General features: G+C 57.8%; 2 protein-coding genes across 2 annotated transcripts in view; one reads left to right on the top strand and one right to left on the bottom strand.

Moving 5' to 3' along the window:
* The window catches only part of LOC149913221 (uncharacterized), a 41,634-nt gene extending 28,569 nt beyond the window's left edge, over positions 1-13,065 (bottom strand). Inside the window, 3 exon segments of the mRNA XM_090130394.1 lie at positions 4,381-4,549; positions 7,451-7,483; positions 13,005-13,065. Coding sequence (XP_089986520.1) covers positions 4,381-4,549; positions 7,451-7,483; positions 13,005-13,053 — 251 coding nt within the window. The 5' untranslated portion in view covers positions 13,054-13,065.
* A 3,484-nt stretch (positions 13,066-16,549) lies between these two features.
* On the top strand, positions 16,550-22,910 carry VKORC1 (vitamin K epoxide reductase complex subunit 1). The gene is made up of 3 exons (XM_031610583.2): positions 16,550-16,742; positions 19,690-19,799; positions 21,549-22,910. The coding sequence occupies exons 1-3, from the start codon at positions 16,594-16,596 to the stop codon at positions 21,761-21,763; spliced, it is 474 nt and encodes a 157-aa protein (XP_031466443.2). The 5' UTR covers positions 16,550-16,593; the 3' UTR covers positions 21,764-22,910.
* Positions 22,911-24,170: the final 1,260 nt, after the last annotated feature.

Here is a 24,170-nt window from a genome sequence, read left to right on the forward strand (position 1 = left end):
CTAGGTATCTCAAGGGGGGTTCTGGGGGTCCCAACCGAGTTTTGGGGTGGCCCGGTGAGGATCTAGGTGGCCCAGCGGGGTTCTAGAGGGCCTCGTAGGGTTCTAGGTATCTCAATGGGGTTCTGGGTGTCCCAACCGAGGTTTGGGGTGGCCCTGTGAGGATCTAGGTGGCCCAATGGGGTTCCAGGTGGCCCAATGGATTTCTAGATGGCCTCATAGGGTTCTAGGTATCTCAAGGGGGTTCTGGATGTCCCAACCGAGTTTTGGGGTGGCTCAGTGAGGGTCTAGGTGGCCCAATGGGGTTCTAGATGGCTCAATGGGATTCTTGGTGGCCCAGTGGAGTTCTAGAGGGCCTCGTAGGGTTCTAGGTATCTCAAGGGGGTTCTGGGTGTCCCAACCGAGGTTTGGGGTGGCCCAGTGAGGATCTAGGTGGACCAGTGGGGTTCCAGGTGGCCCAATGGATTTCTAGATGGCCTCATAGGGTTCTAGGTATCTCAAGGGGGTTCTGGGGGTCCCAACCGAGTTTTGGGGTGGCTCAGTGAGGGTCTAGGTGGCCCAATGGGGTTCTAGATGGCTCAATGGGATTCTTGGTGGCCCAGTGGAGTTCTAGAGGGCCTCATAGGGTTCTAGGTATCTCAAGGGGGTTCTGGGTGTCCCAACCGAGTTTTGAGGTGGCCCTGTGAGGATCTAGGTGGCCCAGTGGGGTTCTAGGTGGCCCAGTGGAGTTCTAGATGGCCTCATAGGGTTCTAGGTATCTCAATGGGGTTCTGGGTGTCCCAACCGAGGTTTGGGGTGGCCCAGTGAGGATCTAGGTGGCCTAATGGGGTTCTAGATAGCCCAATGGGATTCTTGGTGGCCCAGTGGAGTTCTAGAGGGCCTCATAGGGTTCTAGGTATCTCAAGGGGGTTCTGGGTATCTCAGTGAAGATTTGGGGTCTCCCAAGAGGATGTAGGGTGTCCCAAAAGGATATGGGATGTCCCAATTGGGTGATGGGTGCCCCAGTGAGGATCTAGGTGGTCCAATAGCGCTCTAGATGGCCCAACGGAGTTCTGAGTGGTCCAATGGGGTTCTAGGTGACCTCACAGGGTTCTGGGTGTCCCAGTCAAGTTCAGGGTGCCCCAGTGGGATTGTAGGGTGCCCCTGTTGGGTGCCCCAGTGAGGACCTAGGCAGCCTAATAGGGTTTTATGTGGGTCAGTGAGATTCCGGGTGACTTAAGGGTCACCTAGAGAGGTTCTAGGAAGCCCAGTAGGGTTCTAGGTATCCCAATGGGATTCTAGCTGGCCTAATAGGGTTCTGGGTGGCCCAATGGGGATCAAGGTGGCCCAATGAGGTTCCGGGTGGCCTAATGGGGTTTCAGTGGCCCAATGGGGATCTGGATGACCCAGCGAGGTTCTAGATGCCCTAAAAGGGATCAAGGTGGCCCACTGAGGTTCTGGGTGGCCCAATGGAGATCTAGGTGGCCCACTGAGGTTCAGGGTGGCCCAATGGGGATCAAGGTGGCCCACTGAGGTTCTGGGTGGCCTAATGGGGGTTTCAGTGGCCCAGTGGGGATCTGGATGACCCAGTGAGGTTCTAGTTGCCCTAACAGGGATCAAGGTGGCCCACTGAGGTTCTGAGTGGTCCAATGGAGATCTAGGTGGCCCACTGAGGTTCTGGGTGGCCTAATGGGGATCAAGGTGGCCCAATGAGGTTCTGGGTGGCCTAATGGGGTTTCAGCTGCCCTATGGGGGATCTGGATGACCCATCGAGGTTCTAGATGCCCTCACAGGGATCTAGGTGGCCCACTGAGGTTCTGGGTGGCCCAATGGGGATCAAGGTGGCCCACTGAGGTTCGGGATGGCCCAATGGGGATCAAGGTGGCCCACTGAGGTTCTGGGTGGCCTAATGGGGGTTTCAGTGGCCCAGTGGGGATCTGGATGACCCAGCGAGGTTCTAGTTGCCCTAACAGGGATCAAGGTGGCCCACTGAGGTTCTGGGTGGCCTAATGGGGGTTTCACCGGCCCAATGGGGATCTGGATGACCCAGCGAGGTTCTAGATGCCCTAACAGGGATCAAGGTGGCCCACTGAGGTTCTGGGTGGCACATTGGAGATCTAGGTGGCCCACTGAGGTTCTGGGTGGCCTAATGGGGATCAAGGTGGCCCAATGAGGTTCTGGGTGGCCTAATGGGGTTTCAGCTGCCCTATGGGGGATCTGGATGACCCATCGAGGTTCTAGATGCCCTCACAGGGATCTAGGTGGCCCACTGAGGTTCTGGGTGGCCCAATGGAGATCTAGGTGGCCCACTGAGGTTCTGGGTGGCCTAATGGGGATCAAGGTGGCCCAGTGAGGTTCTGGGTGGCCTAATGGGGTTTCAGCTGCCCTATGGGGGATCTGGATGACCCAGCGAGGTTCTAGATGCCCTCACAGGGATCTGGGTGGCCCACTGAGGTTCTGGGTGGCACAATGGAGATCTAGGTGGCCCACTGAGGTTCTGGGTGGCCTAATGGGGATCAAGGTGGCCCAATGAGGTTCTGGGTGGCCTAATGGGGTTTCAGCTGCCCTATGGGGGATCTGGATGACCCATCGAGGTTCTAGATGCCCTCACAGGGATCTAGGTGGCCCACTGAGGTTCTGGGTGGCACAATGGAGATCTAGGTGGCCCACTGAGGTTCAGGGTGGCCCAATGGGGATCAAGGTGGCCCACTGAGGTTCTTGGTGGCCTAATGGGGGTTTCAGTGGCCCAGTGGGGATCTGGATGACCCAGTGAGGTTCTAGTTGCCCTAACAGGGATCAAGGTGGCCCACTGAGGTTCTGAGTGGTCCAATGGAGATCTAGGTGGCCCACTGAGGTTCTGGGTGGCCTAATGGGGATCAAGGTGGCCCAATGAGGTTCTGGGTGGCCTAATGGGGTTTCAGCTGCCCTATGGGGGATCTGGATGACCCAGCGAGGTTCTAGATGCCCTCACAGGGATCTAGGTGGCCCACTGAGGTTCTGGGTGGCCCAATGGGGATCAAGGTGGCCCACTGAGGTTCTGGGTGGCCTAATAGGGTTTCAGCTGCCCTATGGGGGATCTGGATGACCCAGCGAGGTTCTAGTTGCCCTAACAGGGATCAAGGTGGCCCACTGAGGTTCTGGGTGGCACAATGGAGATCTAGGTGGCCCACTGAGGTTCTGGGTGGCCTAATGGGGATCAAGGAGGCCCAATGAGGTTCTGGGTGGCCTAATGGGGTTTCAGCTGCCCTATGGGGGATCTGGATGACCCAGCGAGGTTCTAGATGCCCTCACAGGGATCTAGGTGGCCCACTGAGGTTCTGGGTGGCCCAATGGGGATCAAGGTGGCCCACTGAGGTTCTGGGTGGCCTAATGGGGATCAAGGAGGCCCAATGAGGTTCTGGGTGGCCTAATGGGGTTTCAGCTGCCCTATGGGGGATCTGGATGACCCATCGAGGTTCTAGTTGCCCTCACAGGGATCAAGGTGGCCCACTGAGGTTCTGGGTGGCCTAATGGGGGTTTCAGTGGCCCAATGGGGATCTGGATGACCCACTGAGGTTCTAGTTGCCCTAACAGGGATCAAGGTGGCCCACTGAGGTTCTGGGTGGCCTAATGGGGGTTTCACCGGCCCAATGGGGATCTGGATGACCCAGCGAGGTTCTAGATGCCCTAACAGGGATCAAGGTGGCCCACTGAGGTTCTGGGTGGCACAATGGAGATCTAGGTGGCCCACTGAGGTTCTGGGTGGCCTAATGGGGGTTTCAGTGGCCCAGTGGGGATCTGGATGACCCAGCGAGGTTCTAGTTGCCCTAACAGGGATCAAGGTGGCCCACTGAGGTTCTGGGTGGCCTAATGGGGGTTTCACCGGCCCAATGGGGATCTGGATGACCCAGCGAGGTTCTAGATGCCCTAACAGGGATCAAGGTGGCCCACTGAGGTTCTGGGTGGCACATTGGAGATCTAGGTGGCCCACTGAGGTTCTGGGTGGCCTAATGGGGGTTTCAGTGGCCCAGTGGGGATCTGGATGACCCAGCGAGGTTCTAGTTGCCCTAACAGGGATCAAGGTGGCCCACTGAGGTTCCGGGTGGCCTAATGGGGGTTTCACCGGCCCAATGGGGATCTGGATGACCCAGCGAGGTTCTAGATGCCCTAACAGGGATCAAGGTGGCCCACTGAGGTTCTTGGTGGTCCAATGGGGGTTTCAGTGGCCCAATGGGGATCTGGATGACCCACTGAGGTTCTAGTTGCCCTAACAGGGATCAAGGTGGCCCACTGAGGTTCTAGATGACCCCAAAAAACCTCAAAGTGATCCATGAAGGATATCCCCAAACCTTCCCGACGGGATCAGGGAAACCAATTCCCCCCCCAACCCCCCGAATTTCGGGTCGGCTCAGCCCCAAAACTCACCCCTGGAAGCAGTGAGCAGCCGATAGGACCCACTGCGGGGCGACGAGGGTTCCCCCACAGAAATGCTGACCCCATAACTGGAGGCTGACCTGCCATGGCCATTCCCCGGGACGGGCGGCGCTTCCCCCAACCACGCGACCCCGATCGCGTTGCTGTCCACATTCGAGCTCTACGGGATATCGGGGTGCCAACCCCACAGCACCCCGTTGTCACCGTTATGGGGTCAGGAAAAGGGGGGGGGGGGAGGACAACCCCAAATCCCCCCACACCACCGGATCCCATCGTTGCGTTACGGTGTTGCGACACCGGGAAGGAAAGGGGTTGCAACACCGCCATGGGGTCGGGTGTTGCGGGGTCAACGGTTCGGGGTGGCTGTTGTCACCCTTCAGACCCCGCAGGCCAAAGGGAAAATCCCAAATATTGGGGATTTTGCCCCAGAAATTCGACCTAAACGTTGGATTTTATTTTTTCTCCCAATACGGACCCGAATATTGGGGGTTTTCACCTCAAAAATGAGGACCCAGATTTTGGGGTTTTCCCTCCAGAAAGGACCCCAATATTGGAGCTTTTCACCCCAAAAATGAGGACCCAGATTTTGGGGATTTCCCTCCAGAAGGACCCCAATATTGGAGCTTTTCACCCCAAAAACTGAGGACCCAGATTTTGGGGTTTTCCCTCCCAAAATGGACCCAGATTTTGGGGTTTTCCCTCCAGAAGGACCCCAATATTGGAGTTTTCACCCCAAAAACGAGGACCCAGATTTTGGGGTTTTCCCTCCAGAAGGGACCCCAATATTGGAGCTTTTCACCCCAAAATGAAGACCCACATTTTGGGGTTTTCCCCTCCAAAATAGACCCCAATATTGGGGTTTTTCCCCCCAGAAGGGACCCCAATATTGGAGCTTTTCACCCCAAAAATGAAGACCCACATTTTGGGGTTTTTCCCCTCCAAAATAGACCCCAATATTGGGGTTTTTCTGTCCAGAAGGGTCCCAATATTGGAGCTTTTCACCCCAAAAACGAGGACCCACATTTTGGGTTTTTTCTCCCCAAAAATGAGAACCCAGATTTTCGGGTTTTCCCTCCAGAAGGGACCCCAATATTGGAGCTTTTCACCCCAAAAATGAGGACCCAAATTTTGGGGTTTTTCTCCTCCAAAATAGACCCCAATATTGGGGTTTTCCCTCCAGAAGGGACCACAATATTGGAGCTTTTCACCCCAAAAATGAAGACCCAGATTTTGGGGTTTTTCTCCCCAAAGTGAGGACCCAGATTTTGGGGTTTTCCCTCCAGAAAGGACCCCAATATTGGAGCTTTTCACCCCAAAAATGAGGACTCACATTTTGGGGTTTTTCTCCTCGAAAATAGACCCCAATATTGGGGTTTTTCCCTCCAGAAGGGACCCAATATTGGAGTTTTCACCCCAAAAATGAAGACCCAGATTTTGGGGTTTTTCCCTTCCAAAATGGACCCAGATTTTGGGGTTTTCCCTCTAGAAGGGACCCAATATTGGAGCTTTTCACCCCAAAAACGAGGACCCACATTTTGGGTTTTTTCTCCCCAAAAATGAGGACCCAGATTTTGGGGTTTCCCTCCAGAAGGGACCCCAATATTGGAGCTTTTCACCCCAAAAATGAGGACCCACATTTTGGGTTTTTCCCCTCCAATATGGACCCAGATTTTGGGGTTTTTCACTCCAGAAGGACCCCAATATTGGAGCTTTTCACCCCAAAAACTGAGGACCCAGATTTTGGGGTTTTCCCTCCCAAAATGGACCCAGATTTTGGGGTTTTCCCTCCAGAAGGACCCCAATATTGGAGCTTTTCACCCCAAAAATGAGGACCCAGATTTTGGGGATTTTCCCCTCCAAAATAGACCCCAATATTGGGGTTTTTCCCTCCAGAAGGGACCCCAATATTGGAGCTTTTCATCCCAAAAATGAGGACCCACATTTTGGGGTTTTTCCCCTCCAATATGGACCCAGATTTTGGGGTTTTCCCTCCAGAAGGGACCCCAATATTGCAGCTTTTCACCCCAAAATGAAGACCCACATTTTGGGGTTTTTCCCCTCCAAAATAGACCCCAATATTGGGGTTTTTCTGTCCAGAAGGGTCCCAATATTGGAGCTTTTCACCCCAAAAACGAGGACCCACATTTTGGGTTTTTTCTCCCCAAAAATGAGGACCCAGATTTTGGGGTTTTTCCCTCCAGAAGGGACCCCAATATTGGAGCTTTTCACCCCAAAAATGAGGACCCACATTTTGGGGTTTTTCCCCTCCAATATGGACCCAGATTTTGGGGTTTTTCCCTCCAGAAGGACCCAATATTGGAGCTTTTCACCCCAAAAATGAGGACCCAAATTTTGGGGTTTTTCTCCCCAAAACTGAACCCAGATTTTGGGGTTTTCCCTCCAGAAAGGACCCCAATATTGGAGCTTTTCACCCCAAAAATGAAGACCCACATTTTGGGGTTTTTCCCCTCCAAAATAGACCCCAATATTGGGGTTTTTCCCTCCAGAAGGGACCCAATATTGGAGTTTTTCACCCCAAAATTGAAGACCCAGATTTTGGGGTTTTTCTCCCCAAAACTGAACCCAGATTTTGGGGTTTTCCCTCCAGAAGGGACCCCAATATTGCAGCTTTTCACCCCAAAAATGAGGACCCACATTTTGGGGTTTTTCCCCTCCAAAATAGACCCCAATATTGGGGTTTTTCTGTCCAGAAGGGTCCCAATATTGGAGCTTTTCACCCCAAAAACGAGGACCCACATTTTGGGTTTTTTCTCCCCAAAAATGAGGACCCAGATTTTGGGGTTTTCCCTCCAGAAGGGACCCCAATATTGGAGCTTTTCACCCCAAAAACGAGGACCCACATTTTGGGTTTTTTCTCCCCAAAAATGAGGACCCAGATTTTGGGGTTTTCCCCCAGAAGGGACCCCAATATTGGAGTTTTCACCCCAAAAATGAAGACCCAGATTTTGGGGTTTTTCTCCCCAAAACCGACATCCCTGATTTTGGGGTTTTTCTCCCCAAAACTGACATCCCAGATTTTGGGGTTTTTCTCCCCCCTTACCTGTTCCAGTGGGATCAGCCCAAACCTGTGCAGCTGTAGGGGGGGATAGGAGGGGTTACGACCCCAATTTGGGGTTGTTTGGGGGGGGGGGGGGTTGACACCAAATGTGGGATCCCCCCCCCCCCTCCTCCTCCTCCCCTCCCCCTCCCCAAAATGGGACCCCAAAGCTGAGTTACCCCCCCCCACCCCACCCCACACCCCGCTGTTTTTTTGGGGTTGGGATGCCCGAATTTCCTGTCTGACCGGTCGGGGTGGACGCACGGCGTCCGTCTGTCTGTCTGTCTGTCTGTCTGTCTGTCTGTCCTCCTCCCGGGGGCATTGGGGTGTTCCTAAGGGCGGGGGGGGGGGGGGACGGACATTGGGGACATTCTTTGGGTTCCTGTGGGGACATCTGGGGACATTGGGTTCCTTTTGGGGACATTGGGGTCCCTTTGGGGACATTGGGGTGTTTTGGGGGGGGACATTGGGGTCCTTTTGGGGGACACTGGGTTCTCTTTGGGGACATTGGGGTCCCTTTGGGGACATTGGGGTCCTTTTGGGGACATTGGGGTGTTTTGGGGGGGGACATTGGGGTCCCTTTGGGGACATAGGGGTCCCTTTGGGGACATTGGGGTGTTTTGGGGGGGGACATTGGGGTCCCTTTGGGGACATTGGGGTCCTTTTGGGGACATTGGGGTGTTTTGGGGGGGGACATTGGGGTCCCTTTGGGGACACTGGGGTCCTTTTGGGGACATTGGGGTGTTTTGGGGGGGGACATTGGGGTCCTTTTGGGGGACACTGGGTTCTCTTTGGGGACATTGGGGTCCCTTTGGGCACATTGGGGTGTTTTGGGGGGGGACATTGGGGTCCCTTTGGGGACATTGGGGTGTTCTGGGGGGGGGACATTGGGGTCTTTTGGGGGACATTGGGGTCACTTTGGGGACACTGGGTTCTCTTTGGGGACATTGGGGTCCCTTTGGGGGGGGACACTGGGTTCCCTTTGGGGACATTGGGGTCCCTTTGGGGACACTGGGTTCTCTTTGGGGACATTGGGTTCCCTTTGGGGACATTGGGGTCTCTCTGGGGACACTGGGGTCCTTTTGGGGACATTGGGGTGTTTTGGGGGGGGGACATTGGAGTCCCTTTGGGGACATTGGGGTCATTTTGGGGACATTGGGGTGTTTTGGGGGGGGACATTGGGGTCCCTTTTGGGGACATTGGGGTCCCTTTGGGGACATTGGGGTGCTTTGGGGGGGGACACTGGGGTCCTTTTGGGGGACATTGGGTTCTCTTTGGGGACATTGGGGTCCTTTTGGGGACATTGGGGTTTCTCTGGGGACACTGGGTTCTCTTTGGGGACATTGGGGTCTCCTTGGGGACATTGGGGTCCCTTTGGGGACACTGGGGTCCTTTTGGGGACACTGGGGTGTTCTGGGGGGGGCATTCGGGTCCCTCTGGGGACATTGGGGTCCCTTTGGGGACATTGGGGTCCTTTTGGGGACATTGGGGTGTTTTGGGGGGGACACTGGGGTCCCTTTGGGGACATTGGGGCCCTTTTGGGGACATTGGGGTCTCTTTGGGGACACTGGGGTCCTTTTGGGGACATTGGGGTGTTTTGGGGAGGGGACATTGGGGTCTCTTTGGGGACACTGGGGTCCTTTTGGGGACATTGGGGTGTTTTGGGGGGGGACATTGGGGTCCCTTTTGGGGACATTGGGGTCCCTTTGGGGATATTGGGGTGTTTTGGGGGGGACATTGGGGTCCCTTTGGGGACACTGGGGTCATTTTGGGGACATTGGGGTGTTTTGGGGGGGGACATTGGGGTCCCTTTGGGGACACTGGGGTCCTTTTGGGGACATTGGGGTGTTTTGGGGGGGACACTGGGGTCCCATTGGGGACATTGGGGTCCTTTGGGGGACATTGGGGTGTTTTGGGGGGGACATTGGGGTCCCTTTGGGGACATTGGGGTCCTTTTGGGGACATTGGGGTCCCTTTGGGAACATTGGGGTCTTTTGGGGACACTGGGGTCTTTTGGGGACATTGGGGTGTTTTTTGGGGTGACATTTGGGGACGTTTGGGTGTTCCTGGGGGGGGGGGGGGGACATTTGGGTCCCTTTGAAGGTGGGGTGACTTTGGGGTCGGCCGTGTCCCGTTGTTGGTGTCACCCCCACATTGGGGTCCCCCTTCTTGTCACCCCCACACTGATGTCCCCTTTTTGGGGTGACACACATCCTCGTCCCCACAGAGCTCCACCGACCCCATAGAGGCCCCATAGAACCCCACTGACCCCATAGACACCCCATAGAGACCCTACAGACCCCACAGAGACCCACTGACCCCACAGAGCCCCACTGACCCCATAGAGACCCCATGGAGTCCCACTGACCCCATAGAGACCCCATAGAGACCCTACAGACCCCACAGAGACCCACTGACCCCATACAGACCCCATGGAGTCCCACTGACCCCATAGAGACCCCATAGAAACCCCATAGGGACCCTACAAACCCCACAGAGCCCCACTGACCCCATACAGACCCCATAGAGTCCCACTGACTCCATAGAGACCCCATAGAAACCCCATAGAGACCCCATAGAGACCCTGCAGACCCCAGGGAGCCCCACTGACCCCATAGAGACCCCATAGAGACCCCATAGAGATCCCATAGAGCCCATCTGACCCCATTGAAACCCCATAGAGACGCCATAGAGTCCCACTGACCTCACAGAGCTCCACCGACCCCATAGAGACCCCATAGAAACCCACTGACCCCATAGAGACCCCATAGAGACCCTACAGACCTCACAGAGCCCCACTGACCCCACAGAGACAACATAGAGCCCTTCTGACCCCATAGAGACCCCATAGAGACCCCATAGAGACCCTACAAACCCCACAGAGCCCCACTGACCCCATACAGACCCCATGGAGTCCCACTGACCCCATAGAGACCCCATAGAAACCCCATAGGGACCCTACAAACCCCACAGAGCCCCACTGACCCCATACAGACCCCATAGAGTCCCACTGACTCCATAGAGACCCCATAGAAACGCCATAGAGACTCCATAGAGACCCTACAGACCCCACAGAGCCCCACTGACCCCATACAGACCCCATGGAGTCCCACTGACCCCATAGAGACCCCATAGAAACCCCATAGAGACCCTACAGACCCCACAGAGACCCACTGACCCCACAGAGCCCCACTGACCCCATAGAGACCCCATGGAGTCCCACTGACCCCATAGAGACCCCATAGAGACCCTACAGACCCCACAGAGACCCACTGACCCCATACAGACCCCATGGAGTCCCACTGACCCCATAGAGACCCCATAGAAACCCCATAGAGACCCTACAGACCCCACAGAGCCCCACTGACCCCATACAGACCCCATGGAGTCCCACTGACCCCATAGAGACCCCATAGAAACCCCATAGAGACCCTACAGACCCCACAGAGCCCCACTGACCCCATACAGACCCCATGGAGTCCCACTGACCCCATAGAGACCCCATAGAAACCCCATAGAGACCCTACAGACCCCACAGAGCCCCACTGACCCCATACAGACCCCATAGAGACCCTACAGACCCCACAGAGCCCCACTGACCCCACAGAGACCCCATAGAGCCCTTCTGACCCCATAGAGACCCTATAAAGACCCCATAGAGACCCCATAGAGACCCTACAGACCCCACAGAACCCCACTGACCCCATAGAGACCCCATAGAGACCCTACAAACCCCACAGAGCCCCACTGACCCCATACAGACCCCATACAGACCCCATGGAGTCCCACTGACCCCACAGACCCCCAGCCCTCCCTATGGGAACCCCCTCACCCTCTCCCCTCCTCAGTGACTCCCATGGGACCCCCCCCCACCTCCCCCTCCTTTAGGGACCCCCATGGGACCCCCCCACCCCCACTCCCTCCCTCGGGGACCCTCATGGGACCCCCCCCCCCTCCCCCTTTTTTGGGGAACCCCATAGGACCCCCCCAACACCCACGCCTTCCTCCGGGACCCCCATAGGACCCCCCCCACGCCCACCCCCTCCCTTAGGGACCCCCTGGGACCCCCCACCCCCACCCCCACCCCTTCCCTTAGGGACCCCCTGGGACCCCCTGGGACCCCCCCCACCCCCACCCCCTCCCTTAGGGACCCCCTGGGACCCCCTGGGACCCCCCCCACCCCCACCCCCTCCCTTAGGGACCCCCTGGGACCCCCCACCCCCTCCCTTAGGGACCCCCTGGGACCCCCTGGGACCCCCCCCACCCCCACCCCCTCCCTTAGGGACCCCCTGGGACCCCCCACCCCCACCCCCTCCCTTAGGGACCCCCTGGGACCCCCTGGGACCCCCCCCACCCCCACCCCCTCCCTCCTTTCGGGACCCCCCCTCCCTCGGAGACCCCCATAGGACCCCCCCATCACCCCCACCTCCTCCTTTAGAGACCCCCACAGGACCCCCCACCCTCTCACCCCCCCCCCATTTATGCACCCCCCCCCCCCATGTTTAGGGACCCCCCCCCCAGTTCCACCCCCTCTTGGGAATCTCTATGGGACCCCCCCACCCCTCCCTCCTTTAGGGAACCCCCACCCCACCCCCTCCCTCCGGGACCCCCATAGACCCCCCCCATCACCCCCACCTCCTCCTTTTGGGATCCCCCCCCAGAACCCCCCCCCTATTTATGGACCTCCCTGCCCCCCCTCCCCTCCAGGACCCCCATAGACCCCCCCCATCACCCCCACCTCCTCCTTTAGAGACCCCCACAGGACCCCCCACCCTCTCACCCCCCCCCCATTTTATGCACCCCCCCCATGTTTAGGGACCCCCCCACCCCACCCCCACCCTTAAGGACCCTCATGAACCCCCCCCCCAGTTCCACCCCCCCTTGGAAGCCTCTATGGGACCCCCCCACCCCTCCCTCCTTTAGGGACCCCCCCCCTCCCTTGGAGACCCCCATAGGACCCCCCCTTCACCCCCACCTCCACCTTTGGAGACCCCCCCAGAACCCCCCCCATTTATGGGCCCCCCCTACCCCCCCGGGACCCCCATAGAACCCCCTCCCCCCCCCCCCACCCCCCTTGGGAACATCTATGGGACCCCCCCTTCCCTCGGAGACCCCCATAGGACCCCCCCCATCACCCCCACCTCCTCCTTTTGGGACCCCCCCCAGAACCCCCCCCCCTATTTATGGACCCCCCTGCCCCCCCCTCCCCTCCAGGACCCCCATAGAACCCCCCCATCACCCCCACCTCCTCCTTTAGAGACCCCCACAGGACCTCCCACCCTCTCACCCCCCCCCCCATTTATGCACCCCCCCCATGTTTAGGGACCCCCCCACCCCACCCCCACCCTTAAGGACCCTCATGAACCCCCCCCCCCCCCCAGTTCCACCCCCCCTTGGAAGCCTCTATGGGACCCCCCCCCCCCCCCCTCCTTTAGGGACCCCCCCATCCCCCCCTCCCTCCCTTAGGGACCCCCATGAACCCCTCCCCCACTCTACCCTCTTTTAGGGACCCCCCCCCCCCCATGTTTAGGGACCCCCCCCCCCCAATTCCACTCACCCCCCAGGAGGAAGATGAGGCAGAGGCGTGCGGGGTTGTGTCGGGTCATGGCTTTTTTGGGGGGGGGGGAGGGGGGGGGGGGAACGACGACACCCAAGGGCCGTGTCCGTCCGTCTGTCCGTCCGTCCGTCCGTCCGTCAGGGCGCAGAAATCCTATTGCAACCCCACTACGAGGTGGTGTGGGGGTTGGGGGGGGAGGGGGGGGGAAGGGGGAGGGGTGGAAGGGGGGGGGCGGGGGGGGGGGGGGACAGGTTTAATGGGGTGATGCTGTTGGGGTGACATCATTCATCCCTTCATTGCCACACCCCGGGTTGCGGTTATGGGGTGTTCCTAAAGGAACGGGGGGGGGTGGGGGGGGGGTGTGACCCTAAAAGGGGGATTTGGGGGTTGGGGGGGGGGGTTGTGACCCCAAAAGGGGGATTTGGGGGTTGGGGGGGGGAAATGGGGGGGGTTGTGACCCCAAAAGGGGGATTTGGGGGTTCGGGGGGAGAATTGGGGGGGGGTTGTGACCCTAAAAGGGGGATTTGGGGGTTGGGGGGGGGGAAATGGGGGGGGGTTGTGACCCTAAAAGGGGGATTTGGGGGTTGGGGGGGGGAAATGGGGGGGGGTTGTGACCCTAAAAGGGGGATTTGGGGGTTGGGGGGGGGGGTTGTGACCCCAAAAGGGGGATTTGGGGGTTGGGGGGGGGGGAATTGGGGGGGGGTTGTGACCCTAAAAGGGGGATTTGGGGGTTGGGGGGGGGGGTTGTGACCCTAAAAGGGGGATTTTCGGGTTGGGGGGGGGAATTGGGGGGGGTTTGTGACCCTAAAAGGGGGATTTTGGGGTTGGAGGGGGGGTTAATGGGGGGGGTTGTGACCCTAAAAGGGGGATTTGGGGTTGGGGGGGGGAGGTTGGGGGGGGTTGTGACCCTAAAAGGGGGATTTGGGGTTGGGGGGGAGAATTGGGGGGAGGTTGTGACCCCAAAACGGGGATTTGGGGGTTGGGGGGGGGGGGGTTGTGACCCTAAAAGGGGGATTTGGGGGTTGGGGGGGGGGGTTGTGACCCTAAAAGGGGGATTTTCGGGTTGGGGGGGGGAATTGGGGGGGGTTTGTGACCCTAAAAGGGGGATTTTGGGGTTGGAGGGGGGGTTAATGGGGGGGGTTGTGACCCTAAAAGGGGGATTTGGGGGTTGGGGGGGGGGAAATGGGGGGGGGTTGTGACCCTAAAAGGGGGATTTGGGGGTTGGGGGGGGGAAATGGGGGGGGGTTGTGACCCTAAAAGGGGGATTTGGGGGTTGGGGGGGGGGGTTGTGACCCCAAAAGGGGGATTTGGGGGTTGGGGGGGGGGAATTGGGGGGGGGTTGTGACCCTAAAAGGGGGATTTGGGGGTTGGGGGGGGGGGTTGTGACCCTAAAAGGGGGATTTTCGGGTTGGGGGGGGGAATTGGGGGGGGTTTGTGACCCTAAAAGGGGGATTTTGGGGTTGGAGGGGGGGGTTAATGGGGGGGGTTGTGACCCTAAAAGGGGGATTTGGGGTTGGGGGGGGGAGGTTGGGGGGGTTTGTGACCCCAAAAGGGGGATTTGGGGTTGGAGGGGGGGGTTAATGGGGGGTTTGTGACCCTAAAAGGGGGATTTGGGGGTTGGGGGGGGGGGTTGTGACCCCAAAAGGGGGATTTGGGGGTTGGGGGGGGAATTGGGGGGGGTTTGTGACCCTAAAAGGGGGTTTGGGGGTTGGGGGGGAGAATCGGGGGGGGGTTGTGACCCTAAAAGGGGGATTTGGGGGTTTGGGGGGGAGAAGTTGGGGGGGTTTGTTACCCCAAAAGGGGGTTTTGGGGTTGGAGGGGGGGGTTAATGGGGGTTTGTGACCCCAAAAGTGGGTTTGGGGGTTGGGGGGGGGTTAATGGGGGGTTTGTTGCCCTAAAAGGGGGATTTGGGGCTTGGGGGGGGGGTTTGTGACCCTAAAAGGGGGATTTTGGGGTTGGGGGGGCGGAAGTTGGGGGGTTTGTGACCCCAAAAGGGGGATTTGGGGTTGGAGGGGGGGGTTGTGACCCCAAAAGGGGGATTTGGGGGTTGGGGGGGAGAATTGGGGGGGGGTTGTGACCCCAAAAGGGGGATTTGGGGGTTGGGGGGGGAGTTTGGGGGGGTTTGTTACCCCAAAATTGGATTTTGGGGTGTGTGGGGGGGGTTGTTTTGGGTGTTTTTTTATTCCCCAAAATGAAATCCAGATATTGGGGTTTTTCCCCTCAAAATATGGGACTGAAATCTTAGGGTTTCTCCCCCAAAATTGGGGTCTCTGCCCCCAAAATGAAGACCCCAAAAACGAGGAACCAAATATTGCATTTTTCCCCCCCAAAATGAGACCCAAATATTGGGGTTTTTCCCCCCAAATTGGGGTTTCTCTCCCCAAAATGAAGACCCAAATTTTGGGGTATTTCCCCCCAAAAACGAGGAACCAAATATTGTTTTTTTTTCCCCCAAAAAATGAGACCCAAATGTTGGGATTTTTCTTTGCAAAATGAGACCCAAAAATTGGGGTTTTTCCCCCAAAATGGGGAATCAAAAATTGGGGTTTTTCCCCCATAATCAGACCCCAAAATTGGGGTTTCTCCCCCCAAAATGAGACCCAAATATTTGAGTTTCTCCCCCAAAACCAGACCCCAAAAATTGGGGTTTCTTCCTCAAAACGAAAACGCAGAGATTCGAGTTTATCCCCCATCCCGAAAGGGCCCCAAAATTGGGGTTTTTACCCCCAAATTGAACCCAAAAACTTCCCTAAAACCGAAACCAAACTTTTTCCCCCATAAAAAACCCAAAATTGGGGTTTTTACCCCCCAAAATTCAGACCCAAATATTGGTGTTTTTTTTCTTCTTTTCCCCCAAAACGGATCCAAAAAAACCTATTTCGCACCCCAAAAACGCCTTCCCCTAAAAGAACCCAATATTGGGGATTCTCACCCCAAAATGAGCCCCCCCCCAAAAAAAAAAAACCACAAATATTGGGATTTTTGCCCAAATGGACCCAAATATAAATTATTTTCCCTTCCTAAAAAAGCAAACCCTGTTCCTCTCCCTTGAAAATCCCAAATATCGCGGTTTCTCCCCCAAATCGGGACTGAAATATCGCGATTTCCCCCCCCTTCTCCCCCACGAAAGCCCCAAATATTGAGATCCCCATTAAGCCCAATAGGACTCCATCCCCCATCATCCCCCGCGGCAACTTCCGCTCCCATCGCCCACAACATCCGGTCCCGCCCACAATGACTTCCGTTCCCGTTCGCCCAATGGGGGCTGAGGGCTGTGTGGACCAATGGGAGCGCGGGGGCGTGGCTGGGTGGAGTGGGCGTGGCCTGGCCTGGGTGGGCGTGGCTAGCGCGTGGTTTTGCCGCGCCGGGCGTGGTTTTGCCGCGCCGGGCGGGGTTTTTTGGCGCGCTGGGCGGGGTTTTGCCGCGCCGGGCGGGGTTTTTTGGCGCGCTGGGCGGGGTTTTGCCGCGCCGGGCGGGGTTTTTGCCGCGCTGGGCGGGGTTTTGGTGCACAGGGCGGGGTTTGGTCTCGGTGGGCGGGGTTTTTTGGCGCGGTGGGCGCGGCTTTTTTGGGGGCTCGGTGGGCGGGGTGATGGCGGCGCGCGCGGCGCTGTGCGCGTTGGGTTTGGCGTTGGCGGGGTACGCGCTGCACGTGGAGCGCGCGCACGAGAGGGACCCCACGTACCGCGCAAGCTGCGATCTCGGGCCCAGCGTGTCGTGCACGCGCGTGTTCGCCTCCAGGTGCCGAGGCTGGAGGGGACGGGAGGACGGGAGGACGGGAGGACGGGGGGGGGGGAGGGGAATGAGTTGCGCAACGCGTGGGGGTTTGCATCGCAATAGGGATCTGCATCACGACTGCGGGTCGCATCGTCATAGGGGCTCACTTTGCAATGGGGGATCGCTTTGCGTTTCGCGTTCCATTGCTGCGGGGGCTGCTTTGCAAAGCGGGGCTTTGCGTTGCACTGCGTTGCGTTGTAACGGGTTTGCTTTGCAGCGGGGCTGGGTTTGCAATAGGAGCTGAAGCGCAGTTGGGGTTTACGTTCCATTGGGAGGTCCGTTGCAAGGGGGATTTGCTTTGCTCTGCATTGCAAGGAGGGGTTGCTTTGCTTTGCTTTGCATTGCAAGTGGGGAAGGTTGCTTTGCTTTGGGGTTTGCTTTGCAAAAGGATTTCAGTTGCAGTAGAGGTTGCATTGCGTTGCACTGGGGGTTTGCATTGCATTGCATTGCACTGGGGGTTTCATTGCACTGGGGGTTGTGTTGCATTGCATTGCATCACACTGCATTGGGGGTCGGGTCGCTGTGGGGCTTTGCATTGCACGGCGGTTTGCTTTGTTTGCTTTGCATTGCAGTAGGGATTGCGCGGCTTTGCACGGCAGCGGGGGGTCGCATTGCACAAGGTTTGCATTGCACAGGGGTTTTGCTTTGCATTGCAGCGGGGGTTGCATCGCACAGGGTTTGCATTGGATAGAGGCTTTTGCTTTGCATTGCAGCAGGGATTGCACGGCTGTGCATTGCAATGGGGGTTGCATTGCACGGGGTTTGCGTTGCTTAGGGGTTTTGCTTTTGCTTTGCATGGCGGGGGGGTTGCATTGCACAGGGGCTGCATTGCATTGCATGGGGTTGCATCGGACAGGGGTTGCATTGAGTTGCACAGGGGCTGCATTGAGTTGCACAGGGGCTGCATTGAGTTGCACAGGGGCTGCATTGCACAAGGGCTGCATTGCATTGCACAGGGGTTGCGTTGCATTGCACAGGGGCTGCATTGCACGGGGGCTGCATTGCACTGCACAGGGGTTGCATTGCAGTAGGGGAGGGTTGCAGAGCAGCTCGCAGTGCTTTGCAAGGTGCTGCGGGGGTGCAGACATCGCGGCGGGGTCGAGTTGCATCACTGCTTGCTTTGCTTTGCTTTGCTTTGCTTTGCTTTGCAATGCGCCGCGATGGGGCGCCACGTGGCGGGGGCGGGGCTTGGGGTGGGCGGGGCTTAAGGAAAGGGCGGTGCTTGTGGGTGGGCGGGGCTTAAAAGGGGTTGGAGTGCAGATGGGGGCGGGGCTTGAGGAGGGCCAGACGTGGTGGGTTTGGGATTTGGGCGGGGCTTAAGGAAGGGGGCGGGGCTTGAGAAATGGGCGGGGATCGGTTGGGGGCGGGGCTTAAGGAAGGACAGTGCGTGGGAGTGGGCGGGGCTTTGAGATAGGGGCGGGGCTCGGGAGGGGAGGGGCTTGAGAAAGGGGCGGGGCTCGGGGTTCAGGATTTGTGCAGGGCTTGGGAAGGGGCGGGGCTTAGGAAGGGGCGGGGCTTAGCAGCAGTATTTCCTTACATGGGTGTGGGTGGAGCTCTGGGTTATTTTGGGGCGGTTTTGGGGTCTCTATGGGGTGGTTTTGGGGTCACTGTGGGGCAGTTTTGGAGTCTCTATGGGGGGGGGTTGGGGGTCAATGTAGAGCAGTTCTGGGATTTCTGTGCTCTGTGGGGTGGTTTTGGGGTCTCTATGGGGCGGTTTTGGGGTCAATATAGAGCAGTTCTGGGATTTCTGTGCTCTGTGGGGCAGTTTTGGGGTCTCTGTGGGGCAGTTTTGGGGTCACTGGGATCCAGTTGAGATGGTGGGTTGCTGTGGGGCAGTTTTGGGGTCACTGGGGTTCTCTTGGGTCGGTGGGTCTCTATGGGGTGGATTTGGGGTCACTGGGTTCCCATTGGGCAGTTTTGGGGTCTCTATGGGGCGGTTTTGGGGTCACTGGGATCCAATTGAGATGGTGGGTTGCTGTGGGGCAGTTTTGGGGGCTTTGTGGGGCAGTTTTGGGGTCACTGGGGTTCTCTTGGGTCGGTGGGTCTCTATGGGGTAGATTTGGGGTCACTGGGTTCCCATTGGGCAGTTTTGGGGTCTCTATGGGGCGGTTTTGGGGTCACTGGGATCCAATTGAGATGGTGGGTCGCTGTGGGGCAGTTTTGGGGGCTTTGTGGGGCAGTTTTGGGGTCACTGGGGTTCTCTTGGGTCGGTGGGTCTCTATGGGGTGGATTTGGAGTCACTGGGTTCCCATTGGGCAGTTTTGGGGTCTCTATGGGGCGGTTTTGGGGTCACTGGGATCCAATTGAGATGGTGGGTCGCTGTGGGGCAGTTTTGGGGGCTTTGTGGGGCAGTTTTGGGGTCACTGGGGTTCTCTTGGGTCGGTGGGTCTCTATGGGGTGGATTTGGAGTCACTGGGTTCCCATTGGGCAGTTTTGGGGTCTCTATGGGGTGGTTTTGGGGTAACTGGGGTTCCCTTGGATCGCTGGGTCTCTATGGGGTGGATTTGGGGTCACTGGGTTTCCATTGGGGTGGTTTTGGGGTCTCTATGGGGTGGTTTCAGGGTAACTGGGGTTCCCTTGGGCCAGTGGGTGTCTATGGGGTGGATTCGGGGCCACTGGGATCCTATTGGGGCGGTTTTGGGGTTTCTATGGGGCAGTTTTGGGGTCACTGGGATCCAATTGAGATGGTGGGTCTCTGTAGGGAATTTTTGGGGCCATTGGGATCCAATTGAGATGGTGGGTCTCTGTGGGGCAGTTTTGGGGTTTCTGTGGGGAATTTTTGGGGCCACTGGGATCCAGTTGAGATGGTGGGTCTCTGTAGGGTGGTTCTGGGGTCCCATTGGGGTGGTTTTGGGGTCTCTATGGGGCGGTTTTGGGGTCCCTGTGGGTCTCAGTGGGGTGGATCCCACAGGTGGGGCCGCGGTTTGGGACTGCTGGAGGCGGTTGTGGGTCGGGACAGCGCCATCAACGTCCCCAACAGCGTCATTGGGATCGTCTTCTACAGCCTGCAGGCACTGCTTGGTGCGTCCCCAATGTGCCCCATCCCCGTCCGTGTGTCCCCCTCCCTGTCCGTCTGTCCCCAACTCGTCGCCATCCCTGTCTGTGTGTCCCCACTGTGTCCCCATCCCCGTCCGTGTGTCCTCAGCGTGTCCCTGTAGCCACAACATGGCCCCAATGTGTCCCCATCCCCGTCCATGTGTCCCCATCCCCATCTGTGTGTCCCTCTCCCTGTCTGTCTGTCCCCAGCTCGTCCCCATCCCCGTCCGTGTGTCCCCCTCCCTGTCCGTGTGTCCCCAGCGTGTCCCCGTAGCCGCAACATGGCCCCAATGTGTCCCCATCCCCGTCTGTGTGTCCCCCTCCCTGTCCGTCTGTCCCCAACTCGTCGCCATCCCTGTCCGTCTGTCCCCATCCCCGTCCATGTGTCCCCCTCCCTGTCCGTCTGTCCCCAACTCATCGCCATCCCTGCCCGTGTGTCCCTGTTGTGTCCCCATCCCTGTCTGTGTGTCCCCAGTGTGTCCCCGTAGCCACAACATGGCCCCAATGTGTCCCCATCCCTGTCCGTGTGTCCCCATCCCTGTCCGTGTGTCCCCATCCCCGTCTGTCCGTCCTCAAAGTGTCCCCATCCCCGTCCGTGTGTCCCCCCATCTCCATCCATGTGTCCCCAACTCATCGCCACATCTGTCCTTGTGTCTTCATCTCTATTTGTCCCCCCATGTCCGTCTGTCCCCATCTCTGTCCCCCATGTCCGTGTGTCCTCCCTCCATGTCCGTGTGTCCCTGAAGTGTCCCCATTTCCATCTGTCCTTCTGTCCATGCATCCCCATCTCCATCCCAGTGTGTCCTCATCTCTGTCCGTCTGTCTGTATGTCCCTCCAGTCCATGTGTCCCGTGTGTCCCCCACCATGTCCGTCTGTCCCCAAAACATCCCCATGTCCGTCCACGTGTCCCTGACACCTCCATGTCCGTGTGTCCCTGAAGTGTCCCCATCTGTCCGTGTGTCCCCATCTCCATCCATTTGTCCCCAGTGTCTCCCCATCTCTGTCCCCTGTCCGTATGTCCTCCGCCATGTCCATGTGTCCCCAACACGTCCCCATCTCCGTCCGTGTGTCCCTGACACCGCCATGTCCGTGTGTCCCTGAAGTGTCCCCATCTGTCCGTGTGTCCCCATCTCCATCCATTTGTCCCCAGCGTCTCCCCATCTCTGTCCCTCTGTCCGTATGTCCTCCGCCATGTCCATGTGTCCCCAACATGTCCCCATCTCCGTCCGTGTGTCCCTGACACCGCCATGTCCGTGTGTCCCTGAAGTGTCCCCATCTGTCCGTGTGTCCCCATCTCCATCCATTTGTCCCCAGCGTCTCCCCATCTCTGTCCCTCTGTCCGTATGTCCTCCGCCATGTCCATGTGTCCCCAACATGTCCCCATCTCCGTCCGTGTGTCCCTGACACCGCCATGTCCGTGTGTCCCTGAAGTGTCCCCATCTGTCCGTGTGTCCCCATCTCCATCCATTTGTCCCCAGCGTCTCCCCATCTCCATCCCTCTGTCCGTACGTCCTCCGCCATGTCCGTGTGTCCCCAACATGTCCCCATCTCCGTCCGTGTGTCCCTGACACCGCCATGTCCGTGTGTCCCTGAAGTGTCCCCATCTGTCCGTGTGTCCCCATCTCCATCCATTTGTCCCCAACACGTCTCCATCTCCGTCCCTCTGTCTGTACGTCCTCCGCCATGTCCGTGTGTCCCCACAGCCGTCCATCATTCCCGTTGCCCCCCTACAGGCGCGGTGCCAGGCAGAGCCTCCTCGGCGGCGCTGCTGGTGACGTCGGTGACGTCGGTGGTGGCGTCGCTGTACCTGGCGCTGGTTTTGGCCTTCGGCCTCCACGACCTCTGCCTCGTCTGCCTCAGCACCTACGCCGTCAACGCCGCCCTCCTCTTCCTCAACTGGAGGCGCTGGCGGCGCTGCGGCCGAAGCGCCGGCCAGAAACGTGACTGACGGCGACGACGTGGCGACGGCGACAACATGGCGGCGACGACAACATGGCGGCGACGACACGGTGGCTACAACATGGTGACGGCAACATGGCGACGGCAATGTGATGGCGACATGGCGGCGGCGGCGATGACATGGCGGCGACAACGACGTGGCGACGGCAACAACGGCATGGCGGTGGCGACAGCATGGCGATGGCAACATGGCGGCGGCGACAACATGGAGGCGATGGTGTGATGGTAACAACATGGCGACGACAACATGGCGGTGGTGACAACATGGAGGTGACGGTGTGATGGCGGCGGCGACAACATGGAGGCAATGGTGTGATGGCGACAACATGGCAGCAGTGACAACATGGCGGCGACAACAGCACGGCGATGACAATGTGATGGCAACAACATGGCGGTGACAACGTGGCAGTGACAGTGACACGGCATCAGTGACGACATGGTGGCGACAACATGGCAGCAACAACGTGGAGGTGATGGTGTGATGGTGACAACATGGCGGTGACAGCATGGAGGCGACGACATGGCGGTGACAAGGTGACAGCGTGACAGTGACAACATGGCGGTGGCAACATGGTGGTGACAAGGCAGTGACAACGTGACAGTGACGACATGGCGGTGACAACTTGACGTTGGTAACTTAACGTTGACAACGTGGTGGTGACAACCTGACGGTGACAACATGGTGGTGACGGTGTGACGATGACGACATGGCGGCGACAGCGTGATGGTGGCAACGTGGCAGGGACGACATGGTTGTGACAGTGACAACGTGACGGCGACAGCATGGTGGTGACGGTGACAACGTGACAGTGATGACATGATGGTGACAACGTGACAGTGACAATGTGACAGTGATGACATGGTGATGGTGACACCATAGTGGTGACAACGTGACAGTTATGTGATTGTGACACTGTGACGGTGACAATGTGACGATGACAGCGTGACAGTGACGTGGTGACGGTGTGACGGTGACGGCATGACTGTGACAACGTGATGGTGACAACGTGGTGGTGACAGCACGACAATGACAGTGTGATGACGGTGACAGCTTGCTGGTGACAACATGGCGGTGACGGTGTGACAGTGATGTCGTGACGGTGACAACATGGCGGCGCTGGTGGCTGAGGGCTGAAGGATTGCGGTGTATTTTTGGGGTTGCGGTGGGAGGGGACAAAGTTTTTGCCTTGTTGTACCCCAAATTGGGAGGGAAACAACGCTTCCATGTTGGTTGTACACCCAAAAGTGCTCTGAGAACCCCATTTCCTTCGGTTGTACCCCAAAAAGGGGTCTGGGGACCACATTTCCTTAAGCTGTACCCAAAAAGTGGTCTGGGGACCCTGTTTCCTTCAGTTGTACCCCAAAATGGGGTCTGAGAACCCCATTTCCTTCGGTTGTACCCCAAGAAGTGCTCTGGGAATCACATTTCATGTGGTTGTACCCAAAAAGTGGTCTGGGAACCCCATTTCCTTCAGTTCTACCCCAAAAAGGGGTCTGGGGACCACATTTCCTTAAGCTGTACCCAAAAAGTGCTCTGGGGACCCTGTTTCCTTCAGTTGTACCCCAAAATGGGGTCTGAGAACCCCATTTCCTTCAGTTGTACCCCAAAAACTGCTCTGGGAACCACATTTCACGTGGTTGTACCCCAAAAAGGGGTCTGGGAACCCCATTTCCTTCAGTTGTACCCCAAAAACTGCTCTGGGAATCACATTTCATGTGGTTGTACCCAAAAAGTGGTCTGGGGACCCTGTTTCCTTCAGTTGTACCCCTAAACGGGGTCTGAGAACCTCATTTCCTTCCGTTGTACCCCAAAAAGTGCTCTGGGAATCACATTTCATGTGGTTGTACCCAAAAAGTGGTCTGGGAACCCCATTTCCTTCAGTTCTACCCCAAGAAGGGGTCTGGGGATCACATTTCCTTTGGTTGTACCCCAAAACAGGGTCTGAGAACCCCATTTCCTTCGTTTGTACCCCAAGAAGTGCTCTGGGAACCACATTTCACGTGGTTGTATTCAAAAAGGGGTCTGGGAACCCCATTTCCTTCAGTTCTACCCCAAAAAGGGGTCTGGGGACCACATTTCCTTCAGCTGTACCCAAAAAGTGGTCTGGGGACCCTGTTTCCTTCGGTTGTACCCCAAAATGGGGTCTGAGAACCCCATTTCCTTCAGTTGTGCCCCAAGAAGTGCTCTGGGAATCACATTTCATGTGGTTGTACCCAAAAAGGGGTCTGGGAACTCCATTTCCTTCAGCTGTACCCAAAAAGTGGTCTGGGGACCCCACTTCCTTTGGTTGTACCTCAAAAAGTGCTCTGGGAACCACATTTCACATGGTTGTACCCAAAAAGGGGTCTGGGGACCCCATTTCCTTCAGTTGTACCCCAAAACGGGGTCTGGGACC

This window comes from Phasianus colchicus, chromosome 40, assembly GCF_987193195.1.
Source record: "Phasianus colchicus chromosome 40, bPhaCol1.hap1.1, whole genome shotgun sequence".
Classification (NCBI taxonomy): domain Eukaryota; kingdom Metazoa; phylum Chordata; class Aves; order Galliformes; family Phasianidae; genus Phasianus; species Phasianus colchicus.